The sequence below is a fragment of the Nymphalis io genome, chromosome 15 (genome assembly GCF_905147045.1).
Source record: "Nymphalis io chromosome 15, ilAglIoxx1.1, whole genome shotgun sequence".
NCBI classification, from domain to species: domain Eukaryota; kingdom Metazoa; phylum Arthropoda; class Insecta; order Lepidoptera; family Nymphalidae; genus Nymphalis; species Nymphalis io.
The window spans coordinates 4,070,917-4,095,075 of NC_065902.1; the positions used below are offsets into that span (position 1 = coordinate 4,070,917).

At 31.9% G+C, this 24,159-nt stretch overlaps 1 protein-coding gene across 1 annotated transcript in view; it reads right to left on the reverse strand.

The window, feature by feature from the left end:
* LOC126773640 (G-protein coupled receptor Mth2-like) overlaps positions 1-23,745 on the reverse strand; it is a 28,928-nt gene extending 5,183 nt beyond the window's left edge. The window contains exons 1-4 of the mRNA XM_050494638.1: positions 22,984-23,745; positions 12,924-13,101; positions 8,887-9,078; positions 1,230-1,308 (exon numbers count right to left, since the gene is read on the reverse strand). Coding sequence (XP_050350595.1) covers positions 1,230-1,308; positions 8,887-9,078; positions 12,924-13,101; positions 22,984-23,418 — 884 coding nt within the window. The 5' untranslated portion in view covers positions 23,419-23,745. The remainder of the gene's footprint in view (positions 1-1,229; positions 1,309-8,886; positions 9,079-12,923; positions 13,102-22,983) is intronic.
* Between the last annotated feature and the right edge of the window lie 414 nt (positions 23,746-24,159).

Genomic DNA, 24,159 nt, shown 5'->3' on the forward strand with positions numbered 1-24,159 from the left:
ATTTTAGAATCATAAAAACTTTGAACTACGATGATAGAGTCAGACAGATGATCATCCGTCAAAGTAATCTCTCTTAGGGAATCTCTCATAGAGAAATTGGTTTTAATGACTTTTAGACGACGGAACTCACCGTTCGTTTACACCTATCAACATTAATCATTTTAGCTCAAGTCGTTATTTAATTGCATTTCGTTGCTTGAAGTAAATTATTGAAAAACTATGTTCATTTCTCCTAATTTAAAAATTAGTGTGCGGTTCCACTTCTTTGTCTATTTCTTACATATAAAAGTTCAATCAAAAGCAAAATGTAAAAGAAAACATGATTTTTATATACACAAAAAAAAATTAAATAAAAAACTAATAACGCTGGTTTATCCTACATGTCTCTATTCTTCTGTTATATTAATTTATAACGAAATAATAATAAAGAGGAAACTAATTCTAATCATGCTATAAGATTACCTTAAAACCTGTAACGATGATTGAGAGAAAATGTAAAAAGCATATTTCGAATCTAACATAACATGATTGTACACTATTAATTTTTATAATTCTACCGATGGATTGCAAAAGTTAGCCATGCCGGTGTTACGGACAATCAGCCATTAACGAGCGCCAGGCTGGGAAACTTCATCGTGAAAAACGTTCTATGAAACGGACACCCAACAATGTTACCAAATTAGTAATATTTCCCCCTTGAAATTACAGAAAAAATTACTAGTTACATGGATTTTGTTGCGATCACATAAATAATAAAAAATATTTATAGAACTCATAGTTTTTAGTGTACTACCTGTACAAATTCACTTTAAAATTTGAAATAGTATTGAAACTTATTTAATGATAAATTAACGACGGTGACAGCTGCCAATATGATAAAACCATTAAATACAATGCCTAATAATACCCGTAAAGCAAATAAATTGTTGTCATTCATGTTGGTAGCAAGATAGTATTTTTTCATATTATTGATACAGATAAAGTGTTCGTTTCATGCTTTACATTTTATTTCATCCCAATGAGAGTCCCAACTCTTAAAACGCTTTAATTACATACTCTTTGATGTAACTTTACTTGGAACCTACGGGTGGGGCCGGCCGCATTGCGACGCTGGCGCAACCGTTCTGAAATCCACATTTGAATTTACAACTGTAATTGTAAATTGTGCTAAAAATTAACCTTTTATTGTATACATGAAATTATACATAATATTGATTTTTTATAATTACCTAAAGGTTCTCCATATATCAAAGCACATTACGTTCAGCCAGAAGAAACTTGTTTGGAATGCGTAGTATATGATGAAGGCTGTAAATAGAAAAAAACAAAAATAATTTAATAATCAGCATAAAATAATTATTCACAATACTTATATTATCAATTGTTATTATGTATCGCTGTATAGGCTGTCTCAGAAATATATCCAATTAATTAATGAACGCAGTAATTGTGTATAAGATTATCTTGGTATCTATGATAAGATTTGCGCCCAAATTTTTTAGCCCTACCGTTTCCCATATATTTTTTTCGGCATAAAAAACCTATAGCAGTCCTCAGTCCATATATTATTCCTATACAAATATCCTATCGATCGTTAGTCTATACGTTGTTCCGTTGCTACGTGAAAGAAGAACAAATACACACACACAACACACTCATGAATTGCAGTAATAAATAATAGGTAATAAAGTTATTTTTTTCATCGATCAAATGTTATATATTTATTTAACATCATTCGTAGAGGACTGTCAATCGTCGCTCTCTTTTATCATCTTGGCCTCGTTTTATTATTTATTGAAACAACGTTTTGTCTTATTATAGCTCAGAATATTTTTCTTTTGAAGGGAATCATTCAAAGGCATGTGATCCATTTGTTTCGAATTGAAAGATTTCGAGGTAAAAATTTAATTCACGCATCAATCTAAATTAATTTAATTGTCGTCTGGGATATACATATTTTGGGTGCAATCGCAACTCATCGAAGTGTTCAGCGGGCCTTCACTTGACTTCTTTTCTTTCAGACCATGATTTAACATGGATAGCCTTACCAAAAACGTCTGGCTGACTTTACATAAAATTTTATATAATAAAGTGCAGCGAACTTTTCGATTGCATATCGATATGAGTTCCGCGTTCCCTGTTGTTATATATTTCGAAAGCATAAAAACTGATCACGGAAATTGTCACGTTATCTATATAGGTATATGTGCTAAATATATCAAAATCAGTACTTGGCATGGACATATTTCATAATTCACATTGTATATACTTTTAGAAAAAAAACTTAACGATCACTTCTCGGTGAATACATACCAATTTTCATCCATTTTTTTTTTACCCAAAATAACTTATTTTTTTTTATAAATTTATTTTTTATGTTTAACTTTGTTTCTCGTTTACCTATATCACTAGATATTATAAAATAAAGTCCCACCGCCACGTCTGCCTGTCTGAACGCGATAAATTAAAAAACTACTGAAAGCTTTTTCGTATGGTTGTTATGAATAGACGGAGTAAATTATGAAGAAGGCTTACGTGTATACTTTATTAATGTGTATAATTTGGCTGAAATATAACGATGTATGTTAAAGATGTCAGAAAAAATCATGCCGACAGAGAGTTTTACTGGTGTACGCCTAGTTACCTAGTTTTATATATAACTATATTAGTGCGAAGACTTGTAGCTAGTTACTTATAAATTATAAGATACTATAAATTCAATTTATATGATATAATGTTTAAATACTATATATATTTGTTACATGTTAATAGTTATACATGTCGCGTTACGAAATCTATTAATAATAATAATAATATCCTGGGACATTTTTCACACGGCCATCTGATCCCAAATTAAGCTTGTACAAAGCTTGTGCTATGGAACCCAGACAACTTATATACTACATATACTACTTTTCTTTTTGTAAATACATACTTATATAGATAATTACACCCAGACTAAGGACAACCAGACATGTTCATGCACACAAATGTCTGTCCTGGGTGGGAATCGAACCCACAACCTTCGGCGTGAAAGGCAAGTGTTCTACCAACCACGCCAACCGGCTCGTCAAATTATTATTATTTTTGTTATTGTAAAATACGTATATTATAGTATCTCTATACAAAAAAAAATACTTAAATTCAGAATTGATGGTATCCTTCATATTTTAATGAGTTAATATAATTTAAATAAGAACGTTTTTGGTCTCAAATAGTAAACAAAAAAGGGTGCATCACTCTCTCATCTAATGGGATCGATAATTAGCGAAGAGAGATCTGATACAGAACCAACGACTTAATGTGCTTTTGAAAGTACGGAAGTGGAACTTTCAACTTTAAACCTGCGGGCTTTTGCTAAGAATTTCTTGAAAAAAAAACCAGTTTTTTTCTTATTAGTCATACCCGAAACTTTAACACACGACCTCGAGATCTGCAGACTTAAAAACTGGCCGCTACGTCAAAGAGCAGTTGACGTATCATAAATAGTATAATATATTGCTTAGTAAATCGATTTCATATTTTTAATGCGTGGAATTCCAATCTGATACAGATTTATGTACGCTAGCATGCGTGTATCTAAAATTTATTGCCTTCGCGATTTATTAATTAAGCACTGGAAGTTTACACCGAGATGGATCGCTAAATTAATTTGCTTGAGGAAGAAATAATTTTCTTGACGGAAGAACTCACTTCTCATGGTTGGCGGCGCATTGGTGGTATATTGAATGATTAATGGTGTGTGTGTGCAGTGGTGACCACTTACCACCAGGCAGACCATTTATTGTCCATTTGGGGTCCAAAAACACATGGGCTGTTTTAATAAATTGCATGTAATAATTTGTTTAAGATATTCAATAGAATATGAGATAAATCATCAACAAACCCAAGCGTTACCCTAATAAATCACATTCATGTTTAATGAGCTCAAAGTGTTTAAAAAATTTAATAATGATAATAAAACAAAAACGTTTTATTCAATTGATTATCATGTGAAGCGGAATCCGTCGAAACTAATTTATTTTATTGGTCATTAATCCCACAAAATGTTTACTTTGAATTTGTCACGGAGAATTGATAACATACAATAATGCTCTCACGTCGCGGCCACTTAATGACTTTCAGTGACGTATATCCGGTATTATATTCAGGAACGTATTCAATTTATTTGCGATATGTTTATATAATTAAACCGAATGCCGTAAAGTGCCGAACTCATAAATTAAAGGATTATAAATTGTTTACTTCATTCCTATTGGATTTGAGGTTAGGCCCACCAGAAAAGGGTCTAAAATATAAAATCAAAAAAAGCTTTGGTATCTTTATGTTCTAACACAAAGCAGTGGTAAATTTTAAAACAAAAAAAAAAGAATTATAGTATAATTTTTTTTTAATAAGTATCTATGATTGTTTATACTAAAAAACTATACATCTGTTTCAGAAACATTATATTTCTTATTTATATTTCTAAATCTCATTTTGTTTGAATTATTCATTGGGACTACAAATGTGATGCTTTTGTTTATACTAAAAAAAAATTGCTATTTAATTAAAATCCGCGCCAAAATACACTAACACCAAAACACAGTTATTAACATAGTTTAAGTAATTAGCATGCTTTAATAACAAACTTCCAGCCATTGAATAACCTTAATATTGGATTTAAATTACGATCACATAATAAATCCCTATATAACAATACTTGGCACGTAACACAACAAACCAAAACTATTTAATTGCTAATACATTTCATGACAGTAATTAAAACAGAGAATTACAAGCTTATTTACGTAAGTTCACGTCCATTAACATGGAATATCATGACATAGTTAATACGTAAATGTACATAATAGACATCAAAACCAACAGGGCCTCGTTGAGCATTCAATTCGCTTAATGCTGACACACCCATAACTAGCTCTTTAGTGAAATTAGTACAATAATATGAGAAATAATAGAGTTTTACGAGTGCTCATGTTAATATCAATTAGTTAGGGAGCGGTTAAAAGCTATTGATACCTTTCAGCACTAAAAATTGTATATTCATTTCCTATTACAAACATATCGCGTGTACTCGGAAATACAAAATGTGTTTTTACTGTGAAATTACAGGTGAAAATAGATATTGTTACAGACACGCAATATACATAGTATATCCAGTGGTGGCGTAGCTAGGTGGACAAGGGGCCCGGGCCCTCATCCCCTCTTTCCGCGTAGCTTGAACTTTGCTTTACAGTAATACTTAACACTTTGATATTGCATTTACAGTAATAAGTACAATTGTATAACTAAAAAGTTGATGGGTGGAATTATCGAATTGATATCACGACCGTCCACGTGAGCTTATCGCTGATCCAATGTGCTACGGGCGGGCGTACTCATCCAAACTACCAAATATATGAAATAACGATAACAAACAGCACATGCCTATCGAGGACGCTTGGCGCATGTGCTAAAAATCTTAAATCAGGAGTTCTGTAATTGTTGATGTTCATTTAAAAACATAAAAAAAGAAAAAAATCGAAGCTCGAGTCTGCTCACAAGATATATATATATATATATTTTCTTTTATGCTCCTCTCTTTTCAAAGCTGAGGTTAGAGGTTAGAGCTACGCCACTGAGTATATTCTATCTGGCTTTCTTTTACTTTCATATTTATCAATAACTAAATTTGAAACTGATATTATTTTTTGAAATATATATTGCATATTATACATGATTATATAAATGATAGAAAAGCTTTTTTTAGGCTTCGAGTTAGTAGTCCTTGATATTCTGTTAATATATATATGATAATTACATGCTTAAAGGAGGCAGTTTTATATTAATGTTAAAATTATAAAATAACGATTCGAAACCACTTGTAAGTTGTAAGAGCCTAATTGAATTAAGTATGTTTTAGCTTTTGATTATTAGGTATCTTAATATGATGTAGTTAAATCTTTTGTATAAAATTGATATGAGCTCGAGCTACGGTCGTGTCGTGTTGCTATAGGAATAGGAGATTTGACAGAGTAGCAGCTTTGTTCGTCTTTGTTTGCGCATTATAGTATCTTTTGCACAATTTTTTTAAAAGCAATTCCGCCCTACCGATTGAGGTGTAATGTTGCACATACTGTCGGAGCTATTTGCAATACAATTTACTAAACCTGCAGCGTCTTGGGAAGTTAAACTTTTTCGTCACAAGAAGAGAAAGCCTTTGCCCAGCTGTGGGACACCTACACCACCCTTAAACGTAAAGGAACATCCTTTACGTTTTTTTTTAAAATCCGAATACGAATAAGACACATATTCAATATGTTGGATGAATGTTAAAAACCGAACCAGACTTTTTTGTTTTTATTGCATCAACGCCATTTTAATCATTTGCACTTCGCGTGGTTCCTGCAATTAACTGAAGATTCAAGTTATAAAAAAAAGTAGTCTATTGTTAGTCTAGTTTTATACAATTTCATTTTTTTACGTTTTTAAAATAATTCGTTATATAATATTTGAAAACTGAATTTGTAACTGGAATTGAAATTAAAAATCAAAATATATTTTATTTCGACATTCGAAAAACGCATTGCGCGTTTTCCCTACGGGAATAGTGGGGGAGTATATGTGGCTAGCCGATATCGAAGGCCCCGAATATTGGAATACCCACTAAAAAACCAGCGGTACCCTTTCTGTCTTAACGAGAAGCGCCAAACCCTATCCGCCTTTTTAAGTACAAGCAGTTTTGAAATAATTTTACAAGATTTATAATTGTGTACAACATGTACAGTATATATTTCTAAGTACTTTGTGTCGCAAATACAATTTTTAAATAAACACTGCTTTTATAAAAAATAGCTAAGCTTATATTAACAGCAATAAGAAAGCGCAAAGCTTAGGGGCAAGATAGATTATTGCCTAGATCACGAATAAATCCACAACAGCGCGATTTTCACGGCAATTCCTGCCTCGCACAATCACTCGTAAAACTAGCTTTAGCCGGCGACTTCTTCGAGAGTACGCATTCATTAAAGGCCGGCAATCCACCTATCACCCCTTGCCCATCACCCATGTTGCAGGTGTCCATGCGTGGTGGTAGTCACTTTCTATCAGATCAGCCTCCTACTCGTTTACCAATGGCTACAATAGGTGAACCTTTACCGACGATTGCAGGTTTTAACAAACAAGCACCTGTGCTTAAGTTGGGCTTGTGATTTGTCTCGTGCTCAGTCACCCACCGAGCTTGTTTGATGACATTTCCTTATTCAGTTCTTTAACTATTTATTTCTTCCTAATTATAATAACCGGCATTGCTTGTCTTCTTTTTCGTCCAGCTTTTTCCAATTTGGCTTGGTGTAGGCTCTTCCTACTTGTCTGTCTCTAGAGAGATCAGATTTTTTTACGCTCGAGGGGGGGAAATTGGCAGCAGGTTACCTGATGGAAAGTGACTACCACCATCCATGGACACCCGCAACACCGGAGGGCTTGCAGGTGCTTTTTCTGGAAACGTTATCAATGTCTCGATTTATACCATGAGCATGTATTTTGTTAATTCCATAATAATTATCTTACGTAATTATTAAGGTCGTGGCCTCATGTCCTCGACTATATAAATTTCACAATTAAAAAAAATACATACTTACCATCAGGTTGCCGTTTCGTCCGTCGGCAACTTGTGGTCACCACCGCCGGTAGACATTGGCAATGTAAGAAATATTAATTATTTCTTATATCGTCAATGCGCCACCAACCTTAGGAACTAAGATGTTGAGTCCTTTGTGCCTGTTTGGCTGCTGTTAGCTACACTGACTTACTCACCCTTTAAGCCGGAACGCAACAATACTAACAATTGCTGTTTAGCGATAGAATATCTGATAAGTGGATGGTATCTACCTAAACGGGCTTGCACAAAGCCCAACCATCTAGTAAAATAAGAACAAAATTCTTTTCCTTAACGGGATAGGACTCGTTTCCCGACTAATGGGACATTTATCTCCATTTACTTTACAATATAATTCTACCCGTGGGGAGTAAGCATTATAAGGTTCACTAGTGTAACATTAATTTACTAGCAGTAAATCCGAATCGTCATGTTTGTAATTATCGTAATATGGCGTGTTGTTTATTATAACGGAATAAATAGCACGCTATATGTTAATTAATGAACTGAATGTTGTTTAAAGATTTAATTTATATACATGTGTAGTAGTTAGAATAGCTATTCGTCCCTGCTTCGCATGGGTAGATAGGAAGAAAAATGTATTTTGAATAGTATTAAACGTAAAATCGACGTAAAATCCTTTCTTAATGAGCGTCTACTTCGGGGAAGGAGGAACTGTGACTAAGTCAATCGGGCGTAAGCTTTGTCTAGTCTGGCAGCGATCACGTTCATAATATGCCTTATTTTTTTTACATAAGCTCCACACATATTCATTGGCAAATGTTAAAGTAATAACGGTATAGCATGTTATGTTTCAACCGGCGTAATAAGTATGCTTTAATTTATTTCGCGATACGTAGTGTGGTACAATTTTGTTAAGGCTGAAGATCTCGAAGCTCATGGATCAAATCCACGGGACGTGTTTATAAAAGCAGTAGTAGCAGCACATGGTTTGTAAGCAGTGTTTATACTCCCATACATCGAAAAGCATACAGTAAAACATTGGCGCAACAACTTTGGTGCACTTGCGTTCGCTCACACACTAGTGCACTATAATATGACCTACGCAGTTGGCCATTTTCAAGTAGCTACTCTAACGATCTACAACTAGCATTAAACTTTAGTAGATACTAAAGTTTAGTAGCTTAGTTTAAGTTTTTTTTTTTAAAGTACACATTTATTTATAATGTGGTATGGATTACAAATCGCTATCAGTCTATTTATACATTAGAAAATAAAGAGTAACTTACCGATAACGTAACAGCCTGTCATGGCAACACCAATTGTGCCAGTGTGTAATTTCAAGTAGGCCAAAAATGGATACGCTACGATGAGACCCGCGCAGTACGACATAAGACACATGCCGTGTAGGTTCCGTAGTTCAGGGATGAATGCATATACCAGAAAAGTTGCTAATAAAAATGGTACCGAGAGCATTAGACCTGAAACAAATAAGTGATATATTTTAATTTATACTAATATAATTATTTATCTAGTATTAATTATGTCGAAGCTGAGAAGTTTGTTTAGAGGCGCTAATCGGAGGATTTACTAATTCAATATAAAAAAAATGTGTAATGTTAGGTAGTTTATTTACTGTGTGGTTATAAACTAAATAACATCACTGTTTGATCCATGGTTGCGGAGCAGATAGAGTAATTTATAAATAAATAAAAAGTAAACATATATTTAAAAAATATTTTTTTATATAAAAGAATCGTGTTTTTGCTGCTGACCGTTGAGGAGTTTTGCCTCGAGCCAATCCTACGTGTAGTTCATGCTTACAATAAATGTGCGTTGTCATTGGAACTGAATCAACACGAAAAAAAACTAATACCGAACAGAATAACAGGAAGTGGATCTAATTCAGCTTGCAAGATTTAACCTGTATAAACTAACATGCATTGCAAGTGAAATATATTTCTTTTAAATAAAATTTAAAAAAATTATTTGTTTGTACTTCGTGTATTTGCATGTTGTTTGTCAGATTGAGTTAAGAATGTAGTAGCTACGTGTGGGTTCCGACCTAATACCATCATTTTCATACTGGTGGTAGAGCTTTGTGCAAGCTCGTCTGGGTAGGTACCACCCACTCATCAGAAATTCTAATGCAAAACAGCAGTACTTGGTATTGTTGTGTTCCGCTTTGTAAGGTGAGTGAGCCAGTGTAATAACAGACACAAGGGACATAACATCTTAGTTCCCAAGGTTGGTGGCGCATTGGTGATGTAAGCGATGGTTAACATTTCTTGCAATGCCAATGTCTATGGGCGTTCGTGTCCATTTACCATCAGGTGGCCCATAGGCTCGGCTCGTCGGTCTTCCTATTCTATTAAAAAAATCAAAAGTAAACTAATAACGTAAATGTTCCAGTGTTAGATTCTGTCCGTTTGGGAAGAAGGTTATGAGCTGGTTCCACCGCGCTACTCAAAGGCAGATTGCTGCAACACATGCGGTGTTGGATGAAAATCACAAAATGAATTATAAGCCCACAATCTTCGATTGAGATTCATGATTAACCACTGGGCCATCTCTGTTCCTAATATAATCATCAACGTATCCGATAATTGTTTGCTTAAAAGTATTGCAGTGTGTTGCATTAGCTAGTTGTAATATAAATTACCCATTGTACTGTTTAATTAAATGAATGACCTCGTAGCGTTTTTTTCATTACAATGATTGAACTCATTCAATGCTGTCACCTACTTAAATTACACCTACGCAAATCTAATATAGAGCGACTGCAGTTTGTAGGTTGAAACGACAGAAAGGTTTTATTATAAGTTTAATTTTAATTGTACATCGAAAACTTGCTTTTTGCAAGGGAAAACCAAATAATCGGAGTAATTGTCCATTTGGTGGTCACCTAACCCTAATGCTCTATAAAAAATATGAATCATTCCATACTTTACCAACCGCGCACTGTAATGCAAATTATTGCTGTTTGGCGGTAGAATAATAATTGATGCGTGGGTAACACCTGCCCAGACGGCCATAGGCAGAGCCTGGCCACCACGTAAAAAGTCGTATCTTCAAGGACGCGTAAAACTAATTCGATACTTGAAGTGCTTGTAAAGATTTACAAGTAAACGTTAATAAACATTATTATACCGGTATCGTATTCGGTTTCAAAACACACCTACATCGCTGTACTTTATCATTGGGCCGTTTCTACTCAACACAACAATATCAGTTTAGCAGTGGTGAGTAATGGCTTAGTCGAGTTTCTAATGAACGTAAGCCTCACCAAAATAAATGGCTATAGTTTGAAAATGCATTCATTGGTAAAGCACTTAAGATTTTAACGATTTGAGTACTTTTGCGGCATAAAAGTTTAGTACCGCTCTATCAACATCGATTAGATTTTGTTCCAATATAAAATTGTTAGTATCCTATTAGAAGAATGCCATGTAGTATATTTCTCCTAAAAGAGTATTCGTCTAATCTTTATTACGATGCATATACTGTCAATTTTAATGCCAAAATATTGGCGCATAACACTGGCATTAGACAAGAATTATAATAATCTTTATATTTCGAGAGAAGAATGATTAAAATAAAGCAAAAGACGATGCGGCGGAATAAAGTAGAAGAATTTGGGAAATTATAAAATATATAAAAATTAATATTAATTCAATAAACAGAATTTTAAAATATTACTCAGCTTATTTAAATTCTTTATATGACACATAAAACTAATAAGACTAATATTTATTAAAAACCACAAAATTAATAATACCGGACTTTATATATTTATTGTATTCCAAAAAACGTCTATTTATTGATTTAGTATTGGTTCAAGACAAAAGAGTCAAATTAATTTATCAGTAAATCACTATATTCTCTGAACAACTTTAATTGGTATATCTGTTCACGTAGGCTATCACATTAATACTTTAGCAGATAAAAATATTATAAAATAACTGGTATATTCCCTAGGAATTCTTTAAAATAAAAATGTAAGACTGGTAAAATTGAAATGACATCAATCCTTCTGGGACTGATAGAGTTAAAGATTATATTTCCAAATTTCAACTGTTCATCTAACGCTCATAGACATTGGCATTGTAATAAACATTAACCATTGCTTACATCGGCAATGCGCCACCAACCTTGGGAACTAAGATGTTATGACCCTTGTACCTGTAATTACACTGGCTCACTCACCCTTCAAACCGAAATACAACAATACCAAGTACTGCTTTTTGCAGTAGAATATCTGATGAGTGGGTGGTTGCACAAAGCCCTACTAGAAACCACCACAGTATTCCAGTAATAATATCAGCTATACTAAAGTTATTAGACAATAAAAATTTAATGCTAGCACGGACTTTATTACTAAAACACGATGTTTAGTAACAGTTTAGTGGTAATAAGATGTGAAGGAATAAAAATGATTTATTAATCAAATTATGTATTCGAGGATTTTCTTTTATTTATTCGCATATTTAATTGCATATTAAATTGTAATCAACATAAAACTATATACACATAACCACAAAATTGAAACGAGATTGAACATTAAAAGCCGCTTTTATAATATACATATAATTATCATGATCTAATAAAAACCATAATCGTAAATTGGTAACTTTATCGTAAAATTGTTGATTAATTTTTGATTGCAAATGAATGTAATATAAACTTGTATATTTCGGACAATATAATGGGACCTTTCATCATTACTCTTTGAACCATAACTAAAACCATTTATGCCAAAATGTACGAACCCCAACGTTACCTATTAGGCCTATCTACTGTTTTCACAGGATTTACTTCGATTCTCCATTCAGCCAATCACCTAGTGGGTTGGTTGCGGATTGGAACATCTTGGTAGTTACAAAATTATTGGTGGGTACAAGGGCTTCAAGTAAAAAGCCGCATCAACAAATTAGCAAAAAAATATTTAGATTACAATAAAAATCCCACAGCCCCGACGACAGAAACTTAAAATATGGAGCGAGCCCTTGCGCCGTGGCGTGACGTACCCTGAAAATCCTATTCAAGCTGAAATCAGCCGGAATGGCTTTGCGCTACCGTATGCCTAATGCATACGGTAGCGCAAACTAGGTCCGCGGAGGAATGCGTAGAGTTCCGCCGAGCCACAAGAGGAGCGCAGCCGAAAGGGTCCGCGATTCGTTTTACTGAAACAATCCTGTTGTCAAAGCCGGCCATCGCGTAGAATCTAGTGGGTAAAAATCCAGTACCCTCTGTATCTTACTAAAAAAATTATCCTGCGTGAAAAAAAATGGTAAAGTATGTCAAAATATAATAAAGGTTGTCTTACCAATACCGTATGCGATGTACAACGCAGGGCTGTCATCAGTGGACACGTCATCGGGATAACAGACACCAGCCACCAGTCTTGGATTTGGTACGTTGTCATCCAACATCATGTCCAAGCAAAACCTCGATGGGAGATGCCATTGATGACGATTTAAAGCTATTTCGTATAGCGTCCCATTCTAAAAAGAAAAATATGAAAATAAGATTTGAAAAAAAAAATGTTAGATATCTTTGTTACTCTGAATTAAGTCATAAACGATGAAATTACCTAGCTATACAAGAAATCACATTTAAATAAAATAATTAGTTATAATTCAAAAAAAAAAAATTTTTATTATTAGTTCAAGGCACACCATCAAAAAGTTGTTTTACAAGTAGATATAATGGAACATATTGTATAAGTTTAAGCTACTGTGCTTCTTCAGTTCCCTCCGATATAAAGTATGTTTAACAGATGTGAACCTATCATTTTTCCTTATTTATTTTGATGGAAATACTACCAACATATTATACAATTGTGATACTGTGATTGAAATGATTAATGATTTTATATCTTAATTTGTTTTGTAGTGTTAAAATTACAATAACTAAATCACTATATAATAAAATTACTGCTACACGTTTTACTTTATTCATAGAGAAAAAAAACATATTCATATCTATTATACAATGTTGTAATACAGTATTAAATAATAAAACAGGTAATTTCCAGTGGGCCGTTAAAAACAATTTATTATCTGTTAACAGTGCACTGGGACGTAGGTGCTTTTAAAAAACAAGTATAACATTATTTAAATTTTACCTACGCTATGAAAAAAATCCTACGTACAAAAATAGTACGTACTATTGAATGTATTAAATGGTTTTTTTTATTGAACTTTGAAATTTACAAAATAATAAAACCTTTGACATAAAACTAGAAATAATTTGTAGATACAGAAAACTAAGAAGAAATATTACTATATTAAACAACGAGAACAACAATAGTAGGTACCTATTTCAAGAGCACTTACTTACGAGAAACTAATTCGTTTTAAATAGAAATGACTTGGTCTCGGCTCGCATTTTGTACAATACAGTTCAAATTTATACTTTGCCTAAACATGAAATCTATTACAAGGTATTAGAATATACACAAAAAAAGCTTTAATGTATATTTTTTATATTATTATTATTATATTATTATTTTCTTATATATTATTTTTATATTTTAACTATCTTCAATAACAAAATATATAGAAAAGGTTAGGTATAAAGTTTAATTATAAATTAAGTTGAAAGACAGATTATAAAGATATAATTAAAAAAATGTAACTGACTAATTGTCAGTCAATAAAAAGAAATTAATTAGTATATTTATGATAGCATAATTATATTTATTTTTAAAGCGATACACAGTGTATTTTTTTATTAACTATATATGTTGCAAGAATGATAATGTGATAAAAAAAACAATTCCAATGTCGTTGTAAAGTCGAATGTAAGGCATGTGTGCATTTGTATTAATCAACGCTGTGTTGTTCTACGTTTATAGTAAATAGATCGATTTGACTGTACGTCAGATTACATTTATATTCTTTACGTTTTGCGGAATAACACTTTATTTAAAAAGGAAATGAGAATGGCTTTTTAAATATTTTTCTTAATAGTAATACAAAAACGCATGTAACTTATATTTTTTTGTTGGGAAGTAGTTAAAAATTTTATTTTAATATATAACTGAATATTCTACCCGGCTTTTCACAGTTAAAATAATGGTCTAATTTTTTTTTCTGCCCACAAATTATCTGTGAGAAACCCGGATTAAGGAAGGTACATCCCATAAGTCCCACGCTCCAGATAGCACGTCAAGCTGTGGATCTTTTGCCTGAAATCCCTCCAGTCAGTAAGTATATTATCTTTTATCTATAGTCTAAATGAAACTTATCTTGACATAAATACGTATAATTAACATCATTATTATCATGTGAAGTACTCACTATTATCTTCATTTTATTAATACGTGAATATGTGACATGGCATATGTCATTCGAAATGTAATGCCATTTCTTTTTCGTCGTGTCACTCTTATCAGAGCGGTCGTGGTCGCCATGAAGTATTATAAATTAATTGGCGCAGATGTTATTCGCCTCACGCCAATAATAATGCCATACAATACAATGTAATGCCATACTCATCTTATTAAACTTTTATAAAATACTAGCAAAACCCGAAAGATTTTGTCTCAATTCCCATGTGCGATCGGCTAAACGGTATAGAAGTTGATATTCAGCAGGCATCAGCGCAATCTTGCGTCGAAATACAAATAATTGAATAATATTTTTTTTCCTTTAAAAATATAACCTAAACCTTTTCTATTAAAAATATACTTATATATATGTGACTTCACCGCCGTAAACGTTTAAATGTAAAATTATAAAATTAAAGCACATTAAAGCTCAGGTTTGAGCCCGCGACCTCCGATTCACATGTTAATACCAATGAGTTATTTCGTCTTACTTCTTAAATTTATAACCTATATATCATATATTAAATCGAACGTTAATAATATTGTTCGCGTTAAGTTCTCCGACATATGGTAAAACTCAGGCGGCGTAACAGGCTCAGCTCGCAATAACACACCAGTTGTAACAATAAACAAAACACAATATCGACCGATTATTTAGATTTTAGACCCTGACTGTTAACATTCCACCAACGTAACAATTTTGACTTGAACACGTAAATGCCAAAACAATACTTGTTTGAAAAAATAAAGTGCATTCGTAGAAGTTCTCCCTTTGTAAATAAATGATGTATTGTAAATAATCTGAAATAAGTAAAACAAATATAAAACTAACGCTTAGCGCGTACATATAGTGTGCAAATACGTTTAAAGTAGGTCTTAGAAGATTCTAATTTGTATTGGTCACTGATAAGACAGCTTTAAGAAAAATTTCAATCAACAATTTTTCACATATTGATGATGATAAATCAACATCTATACTATTATTATAAATGTCTGTCTGTCTGTATGTTACGCCGTGAATGGTATAAACAAACCACTATAACTAATAAAGCACTGAACCGACTTTGATGAAGTTTGGTATGAACCAAGCTTAAGCCCCAAGGAAAGACATAGGCTTCACATACCTAACACGCGGACGAAAATTATTTTAATAGATATAAATGCCAGATACTGTTATTCTTTTGAAGGCTAAGAACTCCAGCTCTTAGATAATAAACATTTAAAAACATTTTAAAATTTAATTAGGTAAATGGTATTTTTTTTTGTCAAGGCGAGATACGTTCCTGAACAAAGGCATAGTAACAAATGTTTGTCGACACAAGGTACAATGTTTTATCTCTAACAACGAAACGTCAACACCAACACTAATTAGACTAGACGAGGCGGATAATGTTTAGTGTACTCATTTACTAAATCCATCATTTCTGAGATAGTTTATTTATAACGTTATAGTTTTTACGTATTTATTATAAATCAAGGAGTTTTTGAGACAAAAAGTGTTTGATGGAGCATATTATTCGAGAATATTCATCTGAAAGTCGACGTTTATTACGTTACAAATTGAATTATTAAATTTAATCTCTTAAAACAAATTAACTAATCTATCATGTGGGTCAAAAATGTTAAATGTGCGTAAATATCGCATACCTTCTGTTATTCGCGCTCGATATTTTTTTTATACAATTTCAAATACGAATACTTTTTTTTAAGTAATTCGCACCCACTCGCTGAGCCATTTATCATTTCCATAATATTTACGACCGCTTGGTATCGCGTGGGAATGTTTGTTCGAAGATTTTCTATGCTAAAAAATAAAGTTTTAAATTTTTCTTATATTAAAATTTAAGGTATCATATCACTCTACAAATACTATACAAAGAATACTTAAGTATGTAAGTAAATTATTGTTATTTTGTTCATTGTATATTCATTCATTGCATTTTTAATATTGGTAAAAATGTGAATAATATTCGTAGGTATATAAACATATTTTTTTATAGATAATATTGGACATTAACTATATGAGAGAAAGTGTGGGCACGTATAATATAACTAAATATAAAAGCAAGCTCAAGCTCTTTCTTAATATGAATAACGGTTTTATATTATACTCTACACAGTTATAATATTACAAGTTAGATCATTTTATACACAGAGGGTCCAAGCATAGGTAACGAGTACATTAATAAAAATAATTGAGTATTTACTCATTTTCATAGACTATAAACTAGCTATTATTCATTAATAGGTATACATTCCTTATACTGATCTATAAATAATTATCTTTGATCTCGTTGTAGTTACTAGTGAGCACAATCTACTCACACGCGGCTCTTTTTTACTTTATATTTTTTACTAACTTATTTACTAACTGACATTAAAAATAATTATTTTTCCATATCACATAATTGATTTGTTAAAAATTACGTTGGTGTTTTTATGTACACTTTTAAACAATATTATTTCATAATTCAGAACGAAGTCTTTCTCTATAGAAAATAAGCAGGCTGACTTGCAAAATTACCTGATGATGAGTGATCATCTCTGCGCGTAGACATTACCGCCGCCCACGGACAAGATATATTAACAACCCCATACATCCCCAATGTGCCAGCAACCTGAACGGGACTAAGATAATATATCTCTTGTGCCTCTAGTTACACTTGCTCACTAACCCTTCAAGCCGAAACAACAATACTATGTATTGCTGCTTGGCCGAATATGTACTAAGTGAGTGGTGTCTACCCAGACGGGCTCGCAAAAAGGCCAACCATCAAATAAAATTGTTAATTTTCATTATTATAGGATTCTGACTAAAGTTAAGAGGCAGACATGTGCAAATGATAATAATAATTATTTTTTTATCAATTTGGAAGCTGTCAAATAACAACGCATAACAACAAAGGTATCCTGGGGTTTTGTCGTTTTAACATATAAAACACATAAGTGCTTATTACATTTAAACATATATTTTATTGTAATTTTAATTGTTCTTGTTTGTTTTGAAGTTAATTATCAAAAGCTAATTACCCCATTCTTATCTAAATTAATTTCGGTCTTCCTTAATATGCTAATATTTACATATTCAGTTTCACTATCAAATTGTCTATAAATCAATTAAGCAAAATATATACAAAATTGAAAATATCGTTTCATTTTACATGTAAGTTTTTCTTTTAAACTTTTATAATTTCCTTTAAAAATCATCTAAACTTGGTACAATTTTAGCCCCTGGTAAGCTTAAAAAGACACCTCGTTTACTAACTACTTGCTAAGTCTCTAAGACTAATAGTTTTTAAATTATTACGGCTATACAATGTAAACCATTTCGTTACGGTTCTCATTTCTGTATGCAACCCGTTTTCGTGTGATTTTAAAGACATTTCACTTTAAAAAAAAACGTTTAAGGACAAGGTTTTGTTTAATCCATTCGTGTAAGTATTTCTTAAATTATTCAAGAAGGCTGTTACGAGCATTCGTACTTATGTATCGTAATTTTTTATAAGAAACTTAGTAAAATTACTAAGTCAACAATACATACAATTAAGTTGATATACCTTGTATGGAAATTAACTATTTATACTAAATTACTAACTACATAAAAGTAACGTGAATAATAATAAATTGTTGCCAGCATCAAAATGCTTTGCTAAATTGGCACATCTGTTGGGTAGTCTTTAAATTGAATTTTAAGCCAGTAAAATTCAATACAAAGATTTCCCAAAAGTTAATAAAAGCCTGTAAAATGTTATGAAACTGCGTTTTTTACTCACTCCGAAAGTAAACTCAAACAAGCGGTTAGGTGCAAATTCGATACAGAGAAACATTCTGTTACGATTATATTCTTTTATTCTGTTTAAATATATATTTCATAGGAGACAACTCATCGCGTTATATTTGCCGTATTATATATTATTGTTTGTAAAGTTGATACAGTATCAGCGTCCTCCCTTTTTTTCTTTCAACTTTACTTTTAAACTTACAATAGACGTAAAAAGTATTCAATGGTTATACCGATCTCTGGTTACTTTGATGAATGACTAAATTAATGTTAACTTTTTAATGACAAAAACTACAACTACTGTATTAATGAATGTTAAAGAAAATACCATTACATTTTTTTTTTCAAACCGACACACCGCAAAAAGATAAAGCGAAAACCAAGATGACGTAAGTAGGTATATTTTCTGCGAGAATTAATGTACCTAATCACGCCATTATTTTTCTTGGAATATTTTTGATAACAAATATGGCTCTAAGATTTTACATCATAATAGGCATAAATATTCATATTAAGAAAAAAATTAAGCTGCTCATTATAATTAATTATTATATGAAGTTTGTGTAAGTTTTGCGAACGTAAAATGGTCGTTTAGGTATGTCGTGCTAATTAATTAAAACAAAGTTTCATTTGCAGTCACGTGTAGAAGTTGATACACAAAATCTTTGAAATTTATATTATTTATGTGAGTTTTCGATAAATGAGAGTTCTCACCTCTCTCAGAGTTTTTTATGTATAATATTGATCGTCCTTTCGCACGAAGCACGCATATATGTACAAATTTTACAAATGCAAAAGACACCTGACACCAATTTTATGTCGACACAGGAACCTTATAATCAGTAATACTTTTTACCATTTTTATCACTGCTGCCTTTTTTCCCCTCAAATCTTATTATGCGATATTTTAAACATTTAAGTATAGTCAATTATGTCGCAGAAACGTCAAGTCCAATTTTTACTTTTTATATTACTATGTACACAGCAGCGTGGTGGAGTCCAAACTGTGAGGCAACAGAATGCCTTTATTTATTAAAAGCAACAATACACCTCTCGTTCTACGTACTTTTTTAAAATATTTTAACCAAAAAAAAGAGACTTTTTATTTATTTTTTATTAAAAGCTACAGGTTCCCAATACCTAATAAAAGTTAGTCGTAAAATTCTTAAGACGTTGACATAGTAGTTGGTATAAAATATAATGTTTTTTTTCAAGGACCTTTTTCACTTATAGCGTAATTTATTATATATGTTACATAAAGTAACAGCCTATAAATTTTATGGGAAAGGTTTGGAGCTTACTCCACCACGCTGCTCCAATGTTGGTTGGTGAATAAACGTGGTAGATTTTCACTAAAAAGTATGTTTTTGATACCAGCGTCTTTTCTTGGTCTTTCTGATAACGTCCCAGTTTTAACGCTATTAAAATTTACGCATTTTTTTTGTCATTGTCTTTTCAAATCGGTCATGGTGTCTAAACTATACAATAATCAATAGTAACATTACTTTACTTCGCCCAAAAGTATATTAAAAACAAATAAAAAAACTTTACACATTCATTCAGAAAATGATATTGGTATGTATATTAATACAGGAATAATTGGTACAGTATCTATCATTTCATTATAATTCTAAATGGAATAAATATAGAAAGTATAGTGTTAATAACTTGTAACTTTCTTCTCTATTTCGCTTGTCGGTTATCGCCTTTATGACTCAGTGTTGAACCAGCGTAATGAACGTCTAACAGGCTTGTTTGTTCCATGGAATGTTAGCTTAGGTCAGATAAACTCTCGGCTAACATTCAGCTATTAAGCAACATAGTTTGTTCCGTAACGCTTTGTAAAGTCATCCTAATTTTATCGTTTGGAGTAAACTCACTCATCACGATTCGTACAGTAAGAAAAAGATTGTTCTATGTGTCACTAAATTAGTAATCATTAAAATGTAAAATAAATTTTATGTAAATTAAATTTTATACGTGGATTATTGTTAATTATCTGTTTACGATATTCAGCACATAAATATAATCAGTTTGCTCGACTTAACTTCACGAGAATTTCTTCACAAGAATCATCAATACTAAACATAGACAAATTATAATATCTATATGACAAATTATACTAATATTATCAATGTCTATCGCATTTCGCTCTACATGTTTGGTTGTCATCTCGATGTCGTATAAATTGGAAAATAGACCTAAACAATATAATAGCATTTTTGTATCTTTACGAAGAGGCTAGTAATCGCAAAAACAAACTTTCAAATATTTTCAAGATGACTCTTATCTTGGTCAATTTCAAGTTGAGCTTTTCCTTGCTCCTTTACAATATTTAAAAATTATGATTCATTAACTGAAAAATTAATTTCGATTATATCTTTTGTGGCTGTGATGGACCATGACAAAGAGTTTTACCAGAGCTGTATATGAGATTTACGAATGTAATAAAAAGATTTCCGACTTCTATCGAGTCGGAACTCACTGGTTTTATTAATTCAGAGCTACACAGACAAAAATATAACGGCATTTATGACAAAAAATAGACAATTCTTTAAAGAGTTATTCAACATACTGTAATATACAAACACTTATAAGTGGCTTAATAAAGCAATATAGTTTTGAAATCGAGCTGATTTTAATATTTATGCATACTTCTTAGGTTTACTAATAGGAACTAACTTGTTGTACGTACTTGGTGTTTGTTTTCTGTTCGTTGTGACTGAAATTTTTAATAACTGTGGGTATTATTATTATTCATTGCAAAATGAGCCAACTATAGGTAATCATCGTGAAATATAGAAACATATATCGCTTGTTTAGGATTCTGACCTTAACTTTTTTCATGCTCTCTCCATAGACGTGTTGTTGTACTTTTAGTGTATCTTTCTAGAGTTTCAACATTACATAAAAATCTTTGGTTTGAATTTTTTTTTATGTTTCTCTTCATCTTGTTTTACTTGTTGTTGTCAATTGATCTTATTGGTATTCTGGATTCCTAAGCCAGGATGTCAACCAACATGTCCATAATGGGGTAATCCCTATTATGGATCGTCATTGTAAGATTGCGATTTTTTTTTATGTGACGCGTTATTACAACCTCTGCCTGGGATCTTCGATCTTAATTAAAGGACTCTAAAGCACAGTTACTTGTCAGTAGGATTTTGTGCAAGTCTGCCTTTGTAGGTACCATCCACTCATTAATTATATGTAGTAATTAGGTACAATGTTTTAATAAAGCAGCAATTTTAACGTTGCTACGTTTATAATGCAAAAATATTTCATTAGATATTTATATAAATTTAATTTTTAGTTTATTTATTTTAATATTAAAAACCAAAGTGATCGTGTAACATAATTTATCGTAGATTTTCGTTTCAGATAACGTTTCGAAGGCATTTCTTTTAAAATATTCTATAGTTTATATATTTCTTACTGCTTCCCAGCTTATAGTCAAAATTTAAAAATATTAAAAGGGGAAAAAGAGACGCTAGCTAATATAGAATATACCTACTAGCTATCCGTCCCGCCTCTGAACAATTGAAATAAAAAAATTATAATATTCTGGGACCCGATCGCAGCTCCACCTACCGGGTCTAATCTAAACCATCCAGGAACGTTTAAAAAAAAAAATATTGGTCCTAACGGTTTAGGAGTTTAGTGACATACACAATTATATAAGAAAAACATATACCTATAAAGAAAAAAAAGAGTCACGCTTGCTTATTGTTTGTCAAAAATGTACTACTGGTTCGGAGAAAATACCTCATAGACCTGAGAGGAACCTCACAACATAACATTTTGGTTTCATTTAGTAAGAATATAATATTATTCTATCATAACTATTAAGTATATTATATAATAATTTCAGATACATTCAAAACATTCGTCATCAAAAAGTACCATAAAATAAAGTTTTTAGTTAACATGGCTATAGTATGCTCAGCTAATATTAAAAATAGATAAAAGGTTTATTTTTAATAATCCTTGCGTCTTATCTTATGTAGTAACTAGGTACAAGGTCTTTGTCCCTTAATCTAAGTATTACAGGAATATGCATCAAGCGATATGCAATTCAAGATTACATACATATTTTGTTGTGCGAAGTTATCTATCTTTTGAATCTGTGTTAACTTTGAAAGCGAAATATTTATTCTGCACTAATTCTGGGCTGTGTATTTAATATATATGTACCTTTATTATAAATTGACAACGTGATAAAAAAATCATAAGTAAGACGCTAAAAGTTTTAAATGTTTGAAATAAACTTACTTCTTGTATATATATTTCTTCTCCAGACGAATTTGAATCTACAAGATATTTTTCACAGGACGGTGCATACATGTAGAAGAAGTGCTTATGAGCGGTCAGGTTCGATGGTTCCCGGCCTCTATACACCGTAGGGTTAAAAGGATTAACCGTACTTTCGCTTACATCTACGTCTCTACAAGTTCTATTGACGAACATCATTGCCGCTCCACAGCACTTCCACAAGCATACTCGTCCAATGCATGGACATCCGAACCTAACCACTTCCTCATTAATCGCCTCCTCATACCATGAAGTTTCGATATATTCCAATCCATCGTAAATGATAGAGCCATTTTCAAATTTCACACCATTTGTTATATTCAAACTCTCTTCCTTTGTACACGGATTACAGCTTGCCGAGGATATTCCGATCAAGAAAAGTAATAGCACAAACATTATGACTAATTAATTATTTAATGCGATCACGAGTTTCACTTTAAATCAACTGCCTCTTCAATAAATTATATCCTTCGTTTACATAATTGCGAGGAGATTGTTTTTAAAAAATACCAATAAATTCATTTGTCATTGAATTTCTTATTAATAATGATATAATTTTAACAAAATGAATCCGTGACGAGGTGTTTATCGCGAATAGAGTGTTCTTTATCTTGGCACTCGTGAAGTAATTCGATGTATCATTTTTATAGTGATAAGAGATAAGGTAGATCGCGGAATACGTTGAGTGTGTCAGTCAAGACTCGGTACGTCACGCTCGGGTAATGTTCGTTTCCCGACTAACCAGTGACCGACTGACCGACCGTAGACCGCCTGCCGACTCTAATACTTTGCTAACAAATGTTTGCTATTGTAAACTTTACATACTGAATCGTATCGTTGCTCTTATTCAATTACAACATTCATGTCTAAAATCTATTTATACTTTGCCAAATAATTTATTTGATTTTGTTTGTTAAAATTTCAACAACGAACATCAAAAATAATATTGAAGTGGTTATTTTTTTAATCAGATCCTTATTGTTAAAAAATACTCAAATTAATTAAACTAAATGGCAGAATAAAAACCTTTGATATTTGCTCTCTTTATATCATATCAGTGTCGGATTAACCACGTAGCAAGAGTAGCAATGCTACGGGCCCCGCGCAAAAGGGGGCCACGCATGTTTAAACTCACTC